This window comes from Crocodylus siamensis, chromosome 10 (assembly GCF_052110815.1).
Source record: "Crocodylus siamensis isolate JL-2025a chromosome 10, ASM5211081v1, whole genome shotgun sequence".
NCBI lineage: Eukaryota > Metazoa > Chordata > Crocodylia > Crocodylidae > Crocodylus > Crocodylus siamensis.
Genome location: NC_143404.1, coordinates 387243 through 406321, shown reverse-complemented (window position 1 = coordinate 406321; position 19079 = coordinate 387243). Strand labels below are relative to the sequence as shown.

The 19079-nt window shown below is 72.7% G+C and overlaps 3 protein-coding genes across 8 annotated transcripts; 1 reads left to right on the top strand and 2 right to left on the bottom strand.

Moving 5' to 3' along the window:
* Positions 1 to 1599: 1599 nt before the first annotated feature.
* F12 (coagulation factor XII) lies at positions 1600 to 5434 on the top strand. Of its 4 annotated transcripts, XM_090020815.1 has the most exons (14): positions 1607 to 1915; positions 2203 to 2239; positions 2418 to 2517; positions 2639 to 2709; positions 2894 to 3001; positions 3185 to 3316; positions 3519 to 3623; positions 3715 to 3877; positions 3957 to 4057; positions 4120 to 4369; positions 4455 to 4591; positions 4799 to 4942; positions 5012 to 5160; positions 5250 to 5434. In XM_090020815.1, the coding sequence occupies exons 1-14, from the start codon at positions 1844 to 1846 to the stop codon at positions 5403 to 5405; spliced, it is 1725 nt and encodes a 574-aa protein (XP_089876941.1). In that variant the 5' UTR covers positions 1607 to 1843; the 3' UTR covers positions 5406 to 5434. The 4 variants fall into 4 exon arrangements, with proteins under 4 accessions (XP_089876940.1, XP_089876942.1, XP_089876941.1 ...); XM_090020817.1 differs by lacking the exon at positions 3519 to 3623; XM_090020814.1 differs by lacking the exon at positions 3957 to 4057 and having other exon boundaries at positions 1600 to 1915; positions 3185 to 3877.
* Positions 5435 to 5570: 136 nt separating this feature from the next.
* On the bottom strand, positions 5571 to 9764 carry SLC34A1 (solute carrier family 34 member 1; the record flags this gene model as incomplete). Its single annotated transcript, XM_090020426.1, has 14 exons — positions 9662 to 9764; positions 9118 to 9305; positions 8654 to 9032; positions 8419 to 8511; positions 8051 to 8179; positions 7834 to 7977; positions 7630 to 7741; positions 7323 to 7518; positions 7164 to 7259; positions 6955 to 7048; positions 6714 to 6881; positions 6512 to 6628; positions 6302 to 6426; positions 5571 to 6224 (listed from the first exon to the last, which is right to left on the bottom strand). Coding segments are annotated over exons 1-14 (2598 nt in total), but the record flags the coding sequence as incomplete, so codon positions are not given.
* Positions 9765 to 10009: 245 nt separating this feature from the next.
* Positions 10010 to 19069, bottom strand: RGS14 (regulator of G protein signaling 14). Of its 3 annotated transcripts, none has more exons than XM_090020822.1 (16): positions 18935 to 19069; positions 17512 to 17735; positions 16143 to 16164; positions 15310 to 15455; positions 14603 to 14695; positions 14135 to 14278; positions 13767 to 13916; positions 13550 to 13676; positions 13321 to 13451; positions 13063 to 13248; positions 12873 to 12949; positions 12435 to 12561; positions 12029 to 12110; positions 10699 to 10757; positions 10444 to 10558; positions 10010 to 10359 (listed from the first exon to the last, which is right to left on the bottom strand). In XM_090020822.1, exons 2-16 carry the CDS (start codon positions 17554 to 17556, stop codon positions 10181 to 10183), a joined length of 1683 nt encoding a protein of 560 aa, XP_089876948.1. In that variant the 5' UTR covers positions 17557 to 17735; positions 18935 to 19069; the 3' UTR covers positions 10010 to 10180. The 3 variants fall into 3 exon arrangements, 2 of the variants coding, with proteins under 2 accessions (XP_089876948.1, XP_089876947.1); XM_090020821.1 differs by having other exon boundaries at positions 18714 to 18999; XR_016438374.1 differs by lacking the exon at positions 10699 to 10757 and having other exon boundaries at positions 10222 to 10359; positions 17512 to 19000.
* Between the last annotated feature and the right edge of the window lie 10 nt (positions 19070 to 19079).

The window sequence follows — 19079 nt, the reverse complement described above, 5'->3', positions numbered from 1 at the left end:
GCCGCGCGCCGCCGCCATTGGCCCCGGGCCGAGGCCGGGAGGGGGGGCGGGGCCGCGGGCGCGTCGCCGGGCGCCGATTGGCCCGGCCGCTCGGGAAGAGTCGGCGGCGCCGCCGAGGGGGGGACGGCCCTGCGTGACGACGTCGTCGAGGGGCTCGCGCGGATTGGGCGGGCCCGCGCCCCACCCCCAGGCGTCCGATTGGAGGAACGGCTGTCACTCTGCGTGCTCTGGGCTGTCATTGGGCGGGACTGCGAGGGGCGGGGCCGCGAGCCCCGGTCGCACCTATATTAGCAAACCCGGAAGGGTTGGTGCCGGCTGTGGGCGCATCCGTCTTCTCCTTGGCGCGCTGTTCCTGGGGAGGATGGAGTCAGCCTGGCTCCGCCCTCCTAACCCCCCACCCCCAGCTGAGCGTGTGTGCTCTGCTGCGTGCCGAGGTGCACGGACCGGCCGCAGCCCCGTACTAAGCAGTGTCGGGGGCGGCCTTTGCCAGGCGGCGCCTGCGGCAGGGGTGATCGCCCCTCCCGGCCGCACGCCGCCCCCGCCCGGGCAGCGCAGCGCAGCGCAAGGTCCGGAGCCCCCAGCGGGGCCCGCCCTGCCCAGGCCGCCTGGCGCCCCACGCTCCGCGAGGAGAACCGGTGCGGCCTCGCATCGCTTCCCCGCGGCCCCAGGGCTCCCCTCCTCGCCTGCGGCTTCCCGGGACCCTGCCCCCTCTGCCCCGCGCCGCACCGCGGGCCGGCCCGGCTCCGCTGCTCCGTGCTGCAGCTCTAGCGAGGCCCAGGCCAGCCCGTAACCAGCGTCCGTTTCCACGAGGTGTCGCAAGGCTTTTTATCTGGTTACATCCAAGCAACCCGCTGCATTTGCCAAAGCATCCGCGCTGCTGCTACCGGTGGGGAAGAGGCGGAGCAGCGGGGAAGCAGGAGGGACCGGGTGGGAACGGCGCCTATGAGGTTTTACAGAAATTAAAAGTAGTGGAGAGCCCAGTTCGGTCCGTGGTCTGTACCAGCGCCGGGCCGCGGAGGCCTGCGGTAGCAGCGGGCAGTAGTCCAAAGCCGCGTGTGCACGAGGCACAACGGACCCGGGCTGCTGAAGCGGAAGACGTGAACGGCCTGTGCCCGAAAGGTCCCGGCACAGCCCTGGACGCCTGCCCCACGGGGTGACGAGCACGCTTCATGGCCCACAAGCCCACGCCGCCTGCTAACGAAGGGAAAGCTCCCGCCTCGAGCGCGCTGCTCTCAGCCTCCCGGTTCTCCTGTCCGAGGGTCTGGGCAGCAGCCCACCGCCCCCAGCCCGGGCAGCCCTCGGCACCTCCCCGAGGGCTGCCCCGGAGCCGGCCTGGCCGCGGGTGGACAGCCCTTGCCGGGGAAGCGCGGGGGCAGCAGGTGGCGCTGCGAGCACGGCCGGGGGGGCCGAGCAGGCGGGGCCCCCCTGCTCTGCACTGCTCTTCCGCGGCTCGCGCCGGGCCGGACCGGGCACAGCGCAGGCCTCGCTGGGCATTTGGGCGCCACCACCCTGCTCCACAGGGAAACTGAGGCGCAGAAGGGGAGGGGGCGGGGGCTCCGGGTCAGGGGGCTACGGAGCTGCAGCCCTGTGAGTGGGTGGCGCGGGGGAGGCCCGCACGCTGCAAGCTACTCTCCGCATCCTGAGTGCTGACCACCAGCCCCCTCCACCCTCAGCGGGGCTCTTCTCCAGGCAGGGAAACTGAGGCAGGGGCGGGGTCTGTCCTGGCCCAGGGGCAAAGGCCGGAGTTCCTGGCGCCCAGTCCCTGCTCCCCCAGCGGACTTTGTTTCCGCCGCATCGACCCGTTTGCCCGGGTGGCCGAGCGGCGGGCCGGAGACGACACGACATGACTGCCCTCCCGCCGCCGCCGCTGCCGCTGCTGCTGCTGCTGCTGCTGGGCCCGGGGGGCGCCCTCCAGGTGCGCAGCCTCGCCCCGCGCCCGGCCCTCCTCGGGGACCCAGGACCCTGCCCAGCTCTGCAGCACCCGTGCTCCGAGCCCCAGCGCGGGACCCTCGGCTCCTGCCGGGCACGGACAGCGCCGCCTCCCCGGACAAGGGCAGTGGCGGGCGGTGCGGGCCAGGCCCGCGGGGACCGGGAGGAGCCCGCTCCAGCCCAGACCCTGTGGCCCGCGCTGCGGGCGGGCGGCGGGCGGGACGGGGCAGCGCGGGCACAGAGGGGCACTCAGCCGGCGTCTGTCCCTGCCAGGCCCGGCCCGACCAGCCCCCGAAGACCAAGGGCAAGGGTAAGCGTCTTGCCAGGGCCCAGCCTCGCGGGTGTCTGGGGGCAAAGGACAGCTGGGCCGAGCCGGGCACCGGCCGTGGGGGGGGCGCCGGGGCTGCCGGGGTGAGCTTTAGGGGGCGAGGGGCGCTGCCCGTGCCCGGGCCGTAGGGACAGCGCCGTCTCTCCCGCCCCACTCGCAGGGGCGGCGGACGACGCGGGGTCCTGCCACATCCCCTTCCGCTACCAGCGCCGCATCCACCGGTCCTGCCTGCGGGGCGGCCCGCACGGGCCCCAGCCCTGGTGAGAGCCGTGGCAGCTCCGGCTGCTGCCCCAGGCACGGGGGCGCCGGGCCTGGCTGGGCGGGGGGCGCAGGGGCCGCGCCGGGCAGGGCCCGCCCCGGCCCTCACGGCTCCCCCGGCAGGTGCGCCACCACCGGCAACTATGACCGGGACGGCAAGTGGGCGCCGTGCGTGGACCAGGAGGCTGCGACGGGTGCGTCAGCAATGGACACCCCCCTCCCGGGGAGCCTGCGCCGCCCGGCTGCCCCAGGATCCACGGGCCCCTCCTGCTGGCCCTGGCCCCGCACCCCGGACGGAGAGTGCCGGCGGGCCGGGGGCAGGGGCGCCCCAGCCAGCCCAGCCCCCGCACCCCGGCCTGAGGCCGCGCCTCCCCGCAGGGCCCTGCGCCAGCAACCCCTGCCACAACGGCGGCAGCTGCGAGACCCGCGGCGCCGGCTACCGCTGCGCCTGCCCGCCCCGCTTCCACGGGCACCACTGCCGCAAAGGTGACGCCCCGCGCCCGCCAGCCCCGCCCGGGACCGCCGACGGCCCCCTGCGGAGCGGCGTGCGGGCGGGACCCCCGGCGGGCAGCCCCCCGCTCCCCAGGCCCTCCGCGCCGGCTCAGAGCGGCGCCGTGCGGGGGGCGGCGGGCGCGGCGCGGCTCACGCCCGTGGCCCGTGGCCCTGCAGAGAGCTGCTACGAGGCGCAGCGCCTGGCCCACTTCCAGGAGGGGCAGAAGTGGCTGCGCGTGGGGCCGGCCGGCCTGGAGGACTGTCGGTGCACCGGGGCCGGGCTGCGCTGCCGGCCCGCCCGGGGCAAGGGTGAGCCACCGCTTGGGGCCGGGGCCGGGCAGGGGCAGATCCCGGGGTGGGGTTACCCAGGGGGGCGGGGCTCCTACACGGGGCGGAGTAGGGGCAGGTGCTGGCGGGGGTCTAGGGCAGGGCCCTGCGGTGCCTCATCGCCGGCTTCGGAGCCCGGAGCCTCGCGGGCCGGGCCGGGGCCCCTGAGCCGCCTGCCCCGCAGCCTGCGCCGCCAACCCCTGCCTGCACGGCGGCCGCTGCCTGGAGCTGCACCACGAGCGTGTCTGCGGCTGCCCCCGCGGCTACGCCGGGCCGCTTTGCGACGTAGGTACGGCCGGGCCGCGGCGGCCGAGCTCGGCCCGGGTCGGAGCGCGGGGGACCGGGCCCTGCTCGGAGTTGACGGGCCGACCCCGGTCCAGACCTCGGCCAGGCCTGCTACAGCGGGAACGGGGCCGGGTACCGCGGCACGGCCAACACCGCCCGCTCGGGCGCGCCCTGCCTGCGCTGGGACTCCGACCTGCTCTCCCACGAGCTGTCCAGCCGCGCCGCCCTCCCGGGCCTGGGCGCACACGCCTTCTGCCGGTGAGCGCGGCGGGGCGGGGCCGGGGGGGCCGGGGGGGGCCCAGCGCGAGGCTGCTGACGGGGCGCGGGGCCGCGGCAGGAACCCGGACAACGACACGCAGCCCTGGTGCTACGCGCTGGAGGACGACCAGCTCACCTGGGGCTTCTGCCGCCTGCCCCCGTGCCAGCCCCGCGCCGCAGGTAGGGCCAGGCCCGCGTGGGCGGGGGGTTGCCCGGGCCCCGTGACCGCTGCCTCTCCGCAGGCACGGCGGCTCCAGAGGACAGCCCACGCCAGCCTGAGCCCGAGCCCGAGCCCGAGCCCGAGCCCGGCCGGGCCTGCGGGGAGCGCTTCGGGAAGAGCCGCTCGCAGCGCGGCCGCGTGCTCGGGGGGCTGGTGGCGCTGCCCGGCGCGCACCCCTACGCGGCGGCGCTGCGGCTGGGCGCGCGGTTCTGCGGCGGCAGCCTCCTCAGCCCGTGCTGGCTGCTCACGGCCGCGCACTGCCTGCAGCACCGGCAAGTGGCGGGGGGCGGGGGGCGGCTCTGCGGCGGGCCGGGGCGGAGAGCGGCTTCCCCCGGCGACGCTGCGCGTCCCCTGCAGGCCCAACATCTCTGACATCCGGGTCGGGCTGGGCTTGAGCCGCTACAGCACCGACACCCCCGGGGCCGCGGAGCTGGAGGTAGAGAGCTACGTGCTCCACGACAACTACTCTGAGGCCACCAAGCACCACGACATCGGTGAGCCCCGGCCCCCAGCCGCGCAGGACACCCCCACGCTTCTCCCCCGCCACGCAGGGCACTCTCCCGCCTCGCCTCGCCTCCCCTCGCTGCCCTAGCCTGGCCCCCGGCCGCCGCCCCCGTGCGGGCACCTGCCCGCAGCCGTGCCCCGACGCCGGTGCGCGGGCAGCACGCGTGGGCCCCTCTCACCGCCGTGTCCCGGGACAGCGCTGCTGCGCTTGAAGGCCAACGCAACCGGCCACTGCGCCACGCTGTCCCGCACCATCCAGCCCATCTGCCTGCCCGAGGCCCCGGAGCCGGAGGAGCCCGGGCAGCTCTGCACCGTGGCCGGCTGGGGACACCTCTACGAAGGTAAGAGCGGCCGGGGCCCAGCCCGATCCAGCCCCGCGCCCCGGCCCGCGCTCACTGCGGCCTCCGCAGGCGCCGAGCACCTGTCCGAGCAGCTGCAGGAGGCTGCGGTACCCCTGGTCCCGCACGAGCAGTGCAGCTCCCCCGCGCTACACGGGGCCCGCATCACCGCCGACATGCTGTGCGCCGGGGACCCCGACGGCGGCAGCGACGCGTGCCAGGTGAGCGGAGCCCGGGCCCGGCGCCCCGCGTGTACCCCGCGGCGGGGCCCGGCCGCCGGCCCTCGGCCTGACCCGTCTGTGCGCCGCAGGGCGACTCCGGCGGGCCGCTGGCGTGCGAGGAGCGGGGCCGAGCCACCCTGCGCGGCGTGGTCAGCTGGGGCGTGGGCTGCGGGGAGCCGAGCAAGCCCGGCGTCTACACGCGCGTCGCGAGCTACCTCGCCTGGATCCGGGCCGCCATGGCCTAGGCGCAGCCCAATAAACCCGGTGGCGGCTCCGCTGCGTCCTGCCGGCTCCTTCCAGCTGCGGAGAGTCTGGCGCTGAGAGTCGACCCCTGCTGTTGAGCCGCGGGCCCCTCCCGGGCCGCCCCCGCCCCCGCCCCGGCCCCGGGCGCGCGCACGAGGCAGACGAGGGCTCGGGTCTGCGCCGCGGCCTTTATTGACGCCCGAGGGCGCGTCCCGTCCCGGCGCCGTCAGCAGCTCCGCGGGGCCGGGATGCGGCTGCAGCCGGTCCGGCAGAGGGGAAGCCCCGGCACGGCGCCCGGGGAGGGTCCCGCGTTGCCCAGGACGAGCCGGGCGCTGCGGGCGCCACGTCCCCGCCGCCGCGGCCCGAAGCTGCCCCGGTCCGGCCCCGGCGGGCGGCGCCGCTCTCTGCCCCGCGCCCGCGCCCGCCGGCTGCTCCCTGGGGCGCGCGGCCGGGGCTAGAGCGCGGTGGCGCGCAGCGCGGGGGCGCAGGCGCGGGGGGCGCGCGGGCTCGTCGAGGCCCGGCTTGGCTTTGCGGGGCGCGGGGGCGCGCAGGCAGCGGGCGCGCACGAGCACGAGGCCGGCGGCCAGGGCGAGCAGGGGCGCGCCCAGGCCCAGGAGCGCGCGCCACCCGGCCAGCGAGAGCGCGAGCGCGAGCCCGGGCAGCAGCACGAAGGCGCCGAGCAGGTAGAGCGCGGCCAGCCCGCGCCGCCGCCCCGCGCGCGCCCCCAGCGCCTTGGCCGCGCGCACCGGCAGGCGCGTGCACGGCGCCGGGTACCACAGCGCGATGCCCGCCGCGTTGAAGAGGAAGTGGCACAGCGCGGCCTGCGGGAGCGCGGCCTCAGCGCGGGCGCGGGGCTGCCGCCGCCCCGCCCCGCCCCGCGCCGCCCCGCACCCCGCACCTGCATGGAGCTGGCCAGCTTGTCCCCCGGGCTGGCCAGCGCGGCCAGGAGGGCGGTGCTGGTGGTGCCGATGTTGGCGCCCAGGGTCAGCGGGTAGGCGCGCTCGATGCTGATCACGCCGAGGCCTGCGGCAGGGCCCGCCGCGGTCACCGCGTGGGAGCTCCGCGCCCCGCCCCGCCGGCCCCGGCCCCGGCCCCGGCCCGGACTCACCGACCAGCGGGGTGATGGCCGCGGTGAAGACCGAGCTGCTCTGCACGACGAAGGTGGCGGCGGCGCCCACCAGCATGGCGCAGTAGCCGCTGAGCCACGACAGCGGCGGCGGCAGGTCTGCGGGGCCTCGGCACGCTCAGTCCCGCCGCCCGCGGCCCCGGGGCGCCCGCGGCCCGGCGCTGCCCCCGCCGCCCGCGCTCACCCGTGTTGATGGCCTTCTGCACGGCCCCAGCCACGGCGCCGCGGAGCACGGAGTTGAGCAGCTTGACCAGCAGGAGCAGGCAGGAGCAGAGCAGCAGCAGCGAGCCGGCCAGCAGCACCAGCCCCACGGCCACGTCCGGCAGCGCCGCGTCCACGAACAGGTGGTAACCTGCGGGCGAGCCGGTGACGCCCCCCCGCCCCCGCCCCCGGCCCCGCCCCCGCGCGCCCCGGCCGCCACCTACACTTCTGGGCCGTGGTGTTGCCCGGGGCCCCCGCGCTGCACAGGGCGGAGACGTTGCAGTTCAGGGCTGCTCCTCCCGGCCCCGGGCTCTGCGGCTGTGGAGGGGGCAGCGCATGGGCCCCGCCGCCCGGCTCGGCCCGGGACCGCGGGGCGCCTCCCCCGCCCCCCGGCTGGCTCGGCCCTGCGTCGCCAGCGCCGAGCGGGGCTCACCTGCAGGGCCGGCGGCCCGCACCACACCCGCACCAGGCTCCTGTTGCGCGCGCTCTCGTCGCCCGTGGCGATGCCCGTGATGACCGACTCGTCCAGCTGCGGGGGAGCGGGGTCAGGGGCCGGCGGGTGGGGGGGTGCCCGGGGGCCGAGGGGGCGCACCTGGATGATGCGGCGGGTGAGCGGCTCCGTGAGGGTCCGGAGCAGCGCGGGGGCGTCCTTCCCGCTGCGGACGCGGAGCCCGGCCACGAGCAGCGCCGACACGCGGTGCAGGAAGCCGGTGGCCGCCTCCAGCGGCAGCAGCACCAGCACCGACAGCCAGTTGAAGCAGTCGTGCAGCGTCGCGCCCGCGAACGCCCTGCGGGCCGCCCCGTCAGTCCCGCGCCGCCCCGCCCCGCCCGACTGCCCCGGAGCTCGGTGTCCGGTACCGGGCCGGGGCCGCGCTCCCCGGAGCGCCCCCAGCTCTCACCGCTGGAAGCGGGCGCGGTCCCCGGCCTGCAGCAGCGCCACGACGGTGCTGGTCACGGACGTGCCGATGTTGGAGCCCATGAGCACGGGGACGGCGGCGCGCACCTCCAGCACTGCGGGCACCGCGGGCAGCGCTAGTCCCGCCCGGCCCGGCCCCGCGCCCCCGCCCCGCCCCGCCCGGCCCTCCCGGCCCTCCCGCACTCACGGCCCGCGGACACGAGGCTGACCACGATGGAGGTGGAGGTGGACGAGCTCTGCACCAGCACCGTGACCAGGATCCCGGCCACCAGCCCCGCCACGGGGTTGGAGAAGACGGCGCCCTCCTTCATCATGTCCCCGGCCGCCTTCCCTGCAAGAGCCGCGACGTCGGGGCGGGTGCGGGGCGGGGGCAGTCCCGGCCCCGGCCCCGGCCCCGGCCCTACCTCCCGCCAGCTGGAAGGCGGAGCTGAGCACGTCCAGGGAGCAGACGAAGAGATAGAGGCAGCCGAGCATCAGGGGCGCCTTGAGGAGCGCGAGGCCGACGGAGCGGGCCCGGCTCCCGCAGCCCGGCGCTGCGCGGGGACAGACGCGGCGTCAGCCCGGCCCCGCAGCGCCGCCCCCGCGGTCCGGCCACTTCCCAAGGAGCAGCTCGGAGGCGGCGGGGCCGGTGCGGGCCCCGGGGGCCCACCAGCACCGCGCACACCCGCCAGACACCCGGCCACGGAGCCGGCCTGAGGCCCAGCACCAGCCCGGGGCTCCGTGGGCCGCCGGGGCCGGGGTAGGGCGCTGCCGCGGCTCTCCCGGCGCTCACCTGGGCTCTGCGCCGCCTCCGGGCCCGGCCACGGCTTGGGGGCGAGGGCGTCGGGGAAGGGGTAGGCGGGGGGCCCAGGCGGCCGCGGCAGAGCTGTGCGGAGACGAGACGAGAGGAGTCGGGACGGGCCTGGCGGGGCTGCGGCGGAGACCCCCGGCCCGGGTGCGCGCCGGGGCCGACACCGACACCGAGTCCGGGGGGGCGCGCGGCGAGGAGGAGCCGGACCAGGCTCTACCTCGGGGGCTGGAGCAGTGGGCGAAGGGCGGCCCGCGAGGGCCCCCCCCCGGCGGGCCGCGCGGCGCGGGGCTCTCCTGGCCCAGGAGCGGCATCGTCCCCTGCGGTGCGGCCGGGCCGGGCCGGGCGCGGGGCTCTTTATAGACCGGCCAAGAGCAAAGTCTGCGGGGCCGGCGCTGCCCCCTCGCCTCTTCCCCACACATTCCTGCAGTTAATCGGTAACCCCCGCGGGCCGGGGCCGGGGCCGCGCACCCCGCCGGCCCCCGAGCGCCCCGCTGAGCCCGCCCCCGGATCCCGCCTGCCCGGCCCGGCCCGAGCCCAGCCCGCACGCAGCCGCCCCGGCGGAGCAGGGCCCGAGCAGGACGGGCACGCTCGAGGCTCTGCCGTGATCCAGCTCCCGGGGCCCCGCGACGGCTGCGGGGGACCTGGCGAGGCCTCCCAGGGAGCTCGAGGGGCGGGACTCGCCCGTGCCCCCGGGCCGGCTCCCCCCGCCCGTCCGCGCCGCTGGCTCCGGTCCCAGGCCCGCGCTGGCGTCAGCAGCGCCCCCGGCTCCCCGCAGGTCACCGCCGCCGCCGCCAAGTTTCCAGGCTCGGGGCCGGGCACGTGCTGCCCAGGGCGGGGGCGGGACAGGACGCCTGGCTTCTCTCCTGGCCCTGCACGGGGCAGGGCTCATGCGGGACCGGGGGCTGGGATGCCGGGCCCGTGCCCCCAGCACCGCCTCTGCCCCGACCTGCAGCTGCTCCGGGCGCCCCTGCGGCCCCCAGCACCGGCGGGGCTGCGGTGCAGGGTAGGACGCAGGCTGAGCGCACCTCGGGCAACCCCCAGGGACCAGCCGGCCCTGAAGGCCTCGGTACCGCCTCGAGTGGCCGCTCCCGCCTGGCTCAGCCCCTAATCATTGACCGCCCGGCCCCGGGTCACTCATTGACAGGCCCAGGGCTGAAGTCCTTGCCTCCAGGGATGCTGTCCCTGCCTCTGCCCCGGCCAGGACCCGGCTGCATACGGGCCGCACCTGGCTCCCGCAGCCCGCCCACCGTGCGGGGCCAGGGCCACGGCTGCAGTGCAGGGCATTCCCCTCCCACACTGCCGGCCGGGGGCTTGCGTGGCCTGGCCATGTGCTGGGCAGGACCCAGTGCAGCTCCCCTGGCTCTGGGCCCCAGCTGGAAACCGGTCTGGGGCCCTACGTGTGTGGCGGGGTAGGAGCGGGCACCAGCCCCCCTGCCACGCTCTCCAGCCCCCAGGAGGGGGTACAGTGGCCCTGGCGCATCAACCTCCCCCCCTCTCCTGCCCCCAGAGACCCCTCCCCCCTGGTTTGGTGGCTCTATGGAAGTGGGGCCAGGGCTGCACCCACCCCGCGGTGGCAAGGATGAGGCTGCGGCAGGGCCATGCAGTTTATGCGTATCTTACACCAGGTGATGCAGCTCTGTACAGGGTGCGGGGGCAGGCGGGTGCCTAGGGGCACAGCAACATGACACCAGACTGGGACGGGAGGAGCAGTGGGGCAGGCCGGCACCAGGCCGGGCACGGTGGCTCAGCGCCGCTCAGGGGGGGAGGGCAGCTCGGGCCCAGGCTCCGCAGGGCACAGGAGGGCGTCAGCCGCTGGCGCTGGGAGCTGCAGGAAGGCGGGCAGCACCAGGTCCTCCTTGGAGAGCAGCCCACGCTGGTCATTGGCACGGCAGCTCTGGACACGGTTCAGCAACTCCACCAGCCCTGGGGGGGACGAGGCGGTCATCCCAGCCCTGGCCTGGGCCCGCGCCCCACACCCGCCCCACACCCGTGCCCCGCCCTGCCCACCTTCCAGGTCATACGTGCGCCGGTTCAGGTTCTTGGCAGCCACAGCCCGGGACCGGGGGAGCCCTGCGGGCAACTCCAGCAGCAGCTCCGCCTCTGCATCACCCCGGCTGCTCTCCTGCAGGAAGGGATGCCTGAGCCACGGGCCTAGCAGGCAAGTCCCCCTCCCTGCCCAGCCCAATGGCCAGACCATCCGCGCCAGTGCCTTGTGCTGCGGGGAGCCCACCCACCCTGCCCCTGCCCCACACCTGCACTCACCTCCCTCTTAACAGGGGAAGAGGACGCAGAGGTGGGGCCAGTGCCTGCGGCTTTTGCACCTGCAACACAGGCAAGGTAGCGCTGGGCCCAGAGCTGCCAGCCTCAGCACAAGGCCCAGGCAGTAGGGATCAGCCTCCGTGCCATGGTGATGTCTGCCTACTGTAGTGGACACCCATGGAGGCAAGGACCAAAGTGAGCCCAGCCCTAGTCCTGCATTTCATATTTTCTAGGGTTGGAAGGGACCTGAGCAGATCATCAAGTCCAACCCCCTGCCATGGCAAAAAAAGAGTACTGGGGTCAAATGACCCCGGCAAGGTCTTCATCCAGCCTCCACTTAAAGACCCCCAGGGTAGGAGCCTGCACCACTTGGAAGCTGGTTCCAGACCCTAGCTGCCCTGACCGTGAAGTAGCAGCTTCTGATATCTAACCTAAACTTACCCTCTGCCAGCTTGTGACTGTTATTCCTGGTCACTCCTGGCGGTGCTCAGGGGAACAGGGACTCCCCCAGTGCCTGCTGATTCCCCACTGGCTAGTTTGTAACAGGCCACCAGATCCCCCCTCAGCCTTCTCTTGTGGAGGCTGAACAGGTTCAGGTCCCGTCACCTCTCCTTGTAAGGCCTGCCCTGCTGCCCCCGACCACGCGAGTGGCCTCCTCTGGACCCTCTCCATGTTGTCCATGTCCCTCCTGAACTGGACACAGTACTCCAGCTGCGGCCTGACCAGTGCTGCATGGAGGGGGAGGATCACCTCCCTAGACCTGCTCGAGATGCATCTGTGGATGCATGACAAGGTGCGGTTGGCCTTCCTGACCGTGTCCCCACACTGCCAGCCCATGTTCATCTTGGCAATGATGACCCCAAGATCCTTTTCTGCCTCTGCCCTGATGAGAAGGGAGTTCCCCAGCCTGTAGGTATGGTGCTGCTCCTTCTTCCCCAGGTGCAGCACCTTGCACTTGTCAGTGTTGAATCCCATCCTATTTTCGTCTGCCCACCCTTGTAACCTGTCTAGGTCCGATTGCAGCCTATTGCTCCCTTCTAGCGTGCCCACATCCCCCCATCTTAGTGTCATCAGCAAATTTGAACAGGTGCTTTTTACCCCCTCATCCAAGTTGCCGATGAAGATGTTGAACAGTGCGGGCCCGAGGACCGAGCCCTGGGGGACCCCACTGCCCACATCCCTCCAGGTCGAAAATGACCCATCCACCACCGCTCTCTGGGTGCAGCCCTCCAGCCAACTAGTGACCCATCTGACTGTGTGGGTGTCGACACCACAGTCTCCTAGAGTTGTGCAGAGGTTTCATGTCCCCCTGGCCCACCTGCAGCAACTGTACCTGCTCCAGCCTCCAAGATCAGCTTCTGGCCAGCCACGGTGCTGACCGGCCTCTCCAGGTCCAAGGTGCTGGGCTCACCCTCCTGCGGGGGGGAGAGGAAGTCAGGGCAGGGCTCATGTGCAAGGCAGGGGTGGGGGGAGCAGGTCCAGGCACCGAATGGGGATGCAAGCTGTGGGAGGGGATGAGGCTGCAGATGCAGGCAGTCCCATGTGAGGCCATACTCATGCAGCAAGCCCAGCACATGCAGCTGGCACAGGCAGGCTGAGCAGCACAGGATGTCTGGCCTGGGATCCCTCCACCACCACACTGCATACCCGAAGAAGAGGGCTTACACCCAGTGCTCAGCCAGCAGCCCCCCCCCGGTGCCAGGCCATGGCTGCCCCAGAGCGAGGAGTGCCTGGCTCACCTGCCGCAGCTTCATGGGCTCCATGGCCAGGCCGTACTTCCCCAAGATGGGCTGTAGTGCTTCCCGCAGGCTCTTGGTTGCCTTTGCCATGATGCGCACACTCTTACCCACAGAGGCAATTTCCAGCCTGCAGAGAGGAGCTGGAGGAAGTGCTGCCCAGCATGGTGCTGCCAGGCTCAGCGGGGGCAGGGGCTGTCTCAGCCCCTCAGAGACATGCAGAGCAGCTAGCTGCATCTGCGGCCTCCTCTGGGGGTGGGGGAGGGCCAGCTGCTGGGGGAGGGCAGGGAGCATCGGTGGGGGCAGGCAGGGCACAGCCTGCATGGGGCAGAGGTGAACTTAAACCAGCCTACGGTGTCCAGAGCAGCCTGGGCAGGGTGCTGGCGGCTATGGGGCCAGGAGGGTGGGAGGGTTGCCGCAGCCAGCCAGCAGCACACTCACTCGAAACCGATCCTGTTCTCCAGTTTCACCTCCTTGTCCGACAGCACCGAGCTCTCCTGGTCCAGCGCCAGCGCCTTCTGGGGAGACCAGCCCGGCAGGGCCGTGTCACACAAGAGGGCCATGGGGATGCCCCAGCTCTGTCACAGACCCTCAATGTGCCTGAGGGGCCCCTACCCCCCGCCGACCATACCTGCTCGTTGCCCACCAGGTAGACCTTGATGTCAGGCAGGTGGAAGCCACGCTTCTCACAGATCCCAGCCAGCATGTCACGCACGGAGAGGCCAGGCCGCACCGCAGCCAGCGAGGCCGTGCCATCGGGCAGGTACACGCAGCAGTACTTCATGGGCTCGGCCCCACCCAGGCTCTGCCGGGGGCCCTGCGGGGCAGGGGGTGAGCGGACAGGCAGGGGCGGGTGGGGATGGGCAGGGGCTGCGGCCAGGGCACTCACCTCCGGGCGGGAGCTGGGCCCCGAGCTGGGGAGGCTGCTGCTGGAGGAGGACAGGAAGCCCAGGTCCAGGCTGGCAGAGGAGTTGAGGGAGCCCTGGGACTCGCGCCACAGGCCCATGCCATCCCCCCCATCTAGGAAGCACAGACACAGCGCGTTGGGCTGGGGACGAGGCCCCAGGGGTCACAGCCATGGTGCTGCCAGGGTCAGCGCCAGCTCAGGGCTCGCTCACCTGCCCACGAGGGCTCTCTCCGCTCCCCCTTCCGGAAGGAGCGCCGGGGGCTGCGGGCTGCGCTGGCACCGCTTCCTGCTGCCTCCACGCCCAGCGGCAGCGACTTGCCCGGCTTCAGCTTCGTCTTCTGGAGAAACCGGGACTGGCCTCAGCCCTGCAGTGCGGGGGCTGCCCTCTGTCCAGCCCCCCCACCCCTCCGACGGGGCTGGGGGCTCACCTTGCCGAGGTCCAGCGTGGGGCTGCCACTGCGTGGGTGGGGTCGCAGGTCGGGCAGGGGCAGCCCCCCACTCTCGGCCTTGGCACAGGCCTGGTACAGCGGGGACTTGACAAAGCGGGCGTAGCTGTCGAACTTCATCAGGTTGAAGATCTGAGCCAGAGGCAGGGCCAGTGAGAGTCCCCTCGGCAGGAGGGCTACGTCCACCCCAGCAGGCAGCCCAGGCCATGGGGTGTGAGGCTGCCCTCCCAGCCCACAGCCCAGCACAGCCCCACATGGCAGGGCCCGGCCCAGGCCTCCAGAGTGGGGGTGTGGGCGGGCGCAGCCATGCCCCAGGCCTCGGGGGAGCAGGTGGGCAGTGCTGTGCTCACCTGTAGCTGCTGGAGCTGGAACATGTCAGGGGTGGGGGTGGCCAGCACGTCCTCCCCAATCCAGGCCTGCCGGTCGATGTTGACAGGGCTGACGGCGTGGCTGGACAGGAACTCATCATAGATGCGCCGTGCATCCTGGGCCAGCTACCAGTGCCAGGGGAGCTCAGGTGAGTCCCCCCAACATGCCTGCTCTGTGCATGGGGCACAGGTCACCCCACACCCGTGGTCCCGCTCTGCAAGGATGTCTGCCCTCCCCTGCCAGGCCCCCACCATACTGCCCCGGGCTCCCTTGGAGGTGTTGCCCTCCCACAGCCCAGTCTTGGTGCTGTGCCTGGGGCAGCCCATGAGCAGGGGTCTCTCCTGCACTTTGACAATGCCCAGGCCCTTGGGCATAGTGACCCCAGCCCCGGCCCTAGCCCCAGCCGAGGTGCAGCCCTGCGGCAAGGCGGGCTGCACCGTGCCTGGTACCTGCTGGGTGTTGCTGGCAGGGATCTGCTGGAACCGCTCACACGCCTGCCAGAAGTAGACGTTCTCAGCGCTGAACTCCTTCTTCAGGAACTCCTGGGGCAAGAGGGGACATGCCAGCAGCCATGGGGGGAGCTGGGCACTGGGGCACCCAGGTAGAGGCACATGGCAGACAAGCACCTGTGCCCCAGCCCTGGGGAGATGGCAGCCTGTGGGCATTGTGCCCAGAGCCCGACAACCCCAGGGTAGCCCAGGCAGGGGTTCACATCTGGCTAAAGCTGCACGCTCCAAGGATGGCCCCTCGGCCCTGCAGAAGCTGGGAACCTCACAGCCCCAGCCGTGGAGCCCAGCTCAGGTGCCTGGGGGTGGCTGATCCCATGCTGGATGGGCTGCCAGGCTACAGGCTTGCAGGGACCCGGCGATGCCCAGCAAGGCTCTGGGTGGAGCGCTGGCTGCACAGAGGCCTCAAGGATCCCTCCTCCCAGGGGACACAGACAGGATAGGATCATCCTGCCCAGCAGCCTCAGACTCCAGGCTGAACCTGGGGCCAGTGGCCCTCCTGCAATGCCAGACAGTATGTGGCCAGGGCCTGGGGGAGGGAGGAGGCCCCAGCAGCTGGGCAGGGGCCAGGTGCGGTGACAGGGGAGACCTGCCGTGGCAACAGGGGCGGGAGGCAGGAGGTGGCAGGGAAGGGGGCTCGCAGCACTCACGGTGAAGTAGCCGAGGCCCACACGGTCCTGCAGCAGTGCCTCGAAGGACTCAGCCCAGCTGGCCACAGGCCCCGGAGCGGTGCTCGGGGAGCTGGGCAAGCTGTCCACGCTCTGACTGCTGCCCCGGGCCCGGGAGGCATTTAGCTCTGTGACAGAGAGACATCAGCTCCAGCCAGGCACCACGTGGGTGCCACAGCCTCCCCGCGGGTGCCACAGCCTCCCTGCAATCTAGGGCACCTGTGGCTCAGGACCACTGGGACAGGCAACATCCTGCCAGGCCCCCTCCCCCATCTGTCTGGGCTGGAGTCTGCAGCAGCTTGTGCTGATGTCCCCGTCTGCACTGGTTGCTTGAGCACCGCACCCGACTAGCGCCTGCCAGCCCCCAGGGACGTGTGGGGACTTGTTGGACAGTGCCCCGGAACACCATGAAGCCAGGGCCAGGAGGGGCTTCACTGAGCTGGGTCAGCCTCAGGCACCTGTGGGCACAGAGTGGGCAGCAACGCTGGCCAAAGCCTCACAGCTGGCAGAGCACGGTGCAGCGACCCTACCTGCCCACGAGCTCAAGCGCAGCTCCCAGCAGCAGTAGGGGTAGGACCCTGGCCTAGGGGGCACTGGGGTAGGAGCCAGTTGGAGCTTCAGCATATGCCAGGAGCTCCACGAGGGGCCCTTGTGGACTACAGAAACCTGGGGCCTGCCCGGGGGAGGCTCCATGCGGGCTCCTGGGGCCTGGCATGGGTCCACACTGTGGAAGCTGGCACCAGCACAGCCTCCCAGGACTGCTCCCCAGAGCGGTGCCAGCCCTCAAGCCAGGCCCTGCAGCCAGTCACACTCACCTCCAACAGACGTGGCGAGGCCCTGCAAAACCAGAGAGGGGAGGTCAGAAAGGACAGCTGGACCCTGCCATTGCAGTGCAGACAGCTAAGGCAACCAGCTGGGCACCACCTGGTACCAGCCAGGGGGCAGGGGGAGTGGGCGTGGGGCTGGTGTAGGGCAGGCTGGGCCAGGCAGGTGCCTACTGGCATGCTGCCTCGGGCCACCGGGTGAGCACTGCCTGCGGTGTGGCCTTGTGGGCGGGCGGCAGCACCGATTGGGAAAGGGCGGATGCTCTGAGCAGCCACCCCCAGGCAGGCACAGGAAGGGGAGGGAGGGCAGGAAAGGGGAGGAGAAGCAGAAGCCTCCACCCCAGGGATGGGCCCAACACCTTCCCAGGGCAGCCCCTGTGCCCTGCCAGTCCCCCAGCCAGGGCAGGGGGTGGCAGAGCCAGGGGAGGGGCAACACAGTGCCCAGCTATGGGGCTGACTGTGGCTGGATGCCCCAGCCAGGTGGGCAGCACTCTCACCCTGGTGCAGAGGGGACATCCCAGGGGCTGCTGGGTGGCTGTCCCAGGGCCAAGGCAGGGCTCTGGGCACGTGGGCAGCTCGCAGAGGGTCATCCCAGGGGCTGCTGACAGCCAGGCCGAGCGTGCCCCCCGTGCAGGTGCCAGACCAGGCCCCCCCAGGCTGGAGGCTAGAACCTTTCCAGGTTTGCAGCAAACCTTGGCTTTTTGGATCCAGCTGCTGCAGGTCTGGGCCCTGCTCTCCCAGCCTGGCCACCAGCACAGCCATGCCCCACGGCATCAGCTGCAGCCCCCCAACAAACCCAGTTGTGGCTCCCGCCCCTGCTGCCGCGCGCCTCTGCCAGCCCACGCCCCTCCCACACCTGCGCCACTCTGGGCCACGCTCCCAGCGTTGCCAGGCACCCCGCACCCGGCACTACAGCCCTGTCATCAGCTCCGGGAGCTGGCTCAAACTGCTCCTGCCACTTCCGACCCGAGTGGGCCACTCTCAGCAGCCAGCATCTCTCCGAGGCATGCATCCCTTTACCACTGCCCCAAAGCATTTCCTGCAGCCCAGCTGCCAGGAGGGAGGGAGGGGGTAGGGGAGCAACTGCAGCCTTGGGGCCAAAGCCACACCATAACCAGCAGCTCCCCCCATAGCTTCCCTCTAGCATCCTCCCCAGGCCTGGGGGAGCAGGGCCCTGCAGTGGGGAGCAGCCCGCAGCAGCCAGGGCCAAGGAACCCGTGCCACCAGTGAGGAGCACAGGGGCCATCGCAGCCCAGGGGAGCCAGGCCCCAGGCTGGACAGAGCAGCATGCAGGCACCTGGCTCCTACCTCGAAAGCCAGTGAGGCAGCACTGGCAGGACAGGGCAGGGCAGTCACTCACCACACGGCCATTGTGAACACCCAGCAGCTTGGCCCGTCCCTGCATGCCGTGCACGGCCCCACGGGGCCTGTCAGCACCAGGGCTCGGGGCGCGGCCGGCGACCCCTGCAGCGCCCGCAGGCCCAGCACATCCCCGGTGGGCGGGCGGCGGTGCGGGCGCGCTGCCTGCCAGGAGCGCTGCGCTCTGCTCCTCACTACCTCTTTTTGCTACCACAGGAAGTGTCACTATGGAAACCAAAACCACAGTGAGCAATGGGTTTGAGGAGACTCCCTCCGTGCAGTGGAGGCCTCTCCATCAGGGCTCCCGTGCTGCCGGGGCTCCCCGCGGGCCATGTGCCCAGGCCCCAGGTCCAGCTCCTGCCAGGAGCAGAGGTCAGAGGATGGGGCCATGGCATCTAGAGCAGGGCCTTTCACCCAGGTGTCTGCCCTGGGCAAGCGCCTGCCCAAGTCCCTGGGCACAACCTGGAGCAGGAACAGGAGGGAGCGTTCGCAGTGCCGCCCAGGAGATGGCACCACAGGGGCTGCAGCTCTGGGCAGGGCCATGTGCCCTGGGCCCCGCATCGCTGCCCCTGGCACATGAGGGCTGGCAAGACCAGGCCGGGCCTTGGGCGCTTGGCTACCCCTAGCAGCATTTTGGTCACCAGCAGCTCCAGAGTCTCTTCTGGCCCTGCCAGTTCCAGGCACTGCAGGTTTGCTTCCTCCTGCCTGCCCACTTCCATGGAGACTGGCAGACGGGTGAATGGGCTCTGCTTCGGTCTGCTCCAGGGGTCCCTCCAGCCCACGCGGCTTGGGGACAGGTTCCCGGGCAGGCCACAGAGCCCCGACCCCTTGCACCAAGCTAGGCCACAGCCCCTGGAGCCGAGATGCCCCAGGACACATCCCGCGCACGGGGGAGGCGGGAGCCGCAGGGCATGGCTCTGCCCACGCGGGGCCCCGCGGCCAGGGACCACCACACGGGTCACCGTGCAGGGCCGGGCCGCAGGCGTCGCCCAGCTGAGAGAAGATCCGAGGCCCCGGCTCCAGCCCGAGAACCAGTCTTGAGCCCGCGCGGACAGGCGGGCACCAGCTCTGCTCGCCGTGCCTGGCCCAGCGCTTGCTCCTGCTCCCGCTCCCGGCCCGGGCCGCCAGGGCCCGGACGCGGGAACCGTGGCGCTGTTGGGGGGCCCTGGGGGCGGCCGCCTAGCCCCGGCGATGCCGCAGCACCTGGGAGCCCGGGCGGGGGCTCGTCGGCGCCGCAAGGCCGGGTCCCCCCGCAGCAGCCCAGGCGAGCACCCTCAGCTCAGCTCAGCTCAGCTCGGCCAGCGGCGGCGGCAGCAAAGCGCGGGCGGGACACGGGGCACCCGGACTGGAGACACCCTGCCCCGTGCCCCGGGGACCGCGAACTACAGCGCCCAGCATGCCCCGCCGCACGCACGCAAACCAACCCAGCCCCACGCTCCCTAGTCTGCGGGCGCCTCGCTGTTTAAAGGTCCGCTGGGCCCCGCCCCTCTGTGGCCACTGGCCCGCGGCGTGACGTGGTGCTGGCTGATTCGCCGCGCTCTCCGCGGCCGCGCTTTCCGATTGGCGGCC

Coding starts and splice junctions, on each gene's coding strand:
- F12 (XM_090020814.1), top strand. CDS start 1,844: ATGACTGCCCTCCCGCCGCCGCCGCTGCCGCTGCTGCTGCTGCTGCTG. Junction 2,710..2,893: donor GGACCAGGAGGCTGCGACGG/GTGCGTCAGCAA, acceptor GCCTCCCCGCAG/GGCCCTGCGCCAGCAACCCC. Junction 5,161..5,249: donor GCGGCAGCGACGCGTGCCAG/GTGAGCGGAGCC, acceptor TGTGCGCCGCAG/GGCGACTCCGGCGGGCCGCT.
- RGS14 (XM_090020822.1), bottom strand. CDS start 17,556: ATGCAGGGACGGGCCAAGCTGCTGGGTGTTCACAATGGCCGTGTG. Junction 13,917..14,134: donor TCCAGCTCCAGCAGCTACAG/GTGAGCACAGCA, acceptor CCTCTGGCTCAG/ATCTTCAACCTGATGAAGTT. Junction 12,950..13,062: donor ACCTGGTGGGCAACGAGCAG/GTATGGTCGGCG, acceptor TGGTCTCCCCAG/AAGGCGCTGGCGCTGGACCA.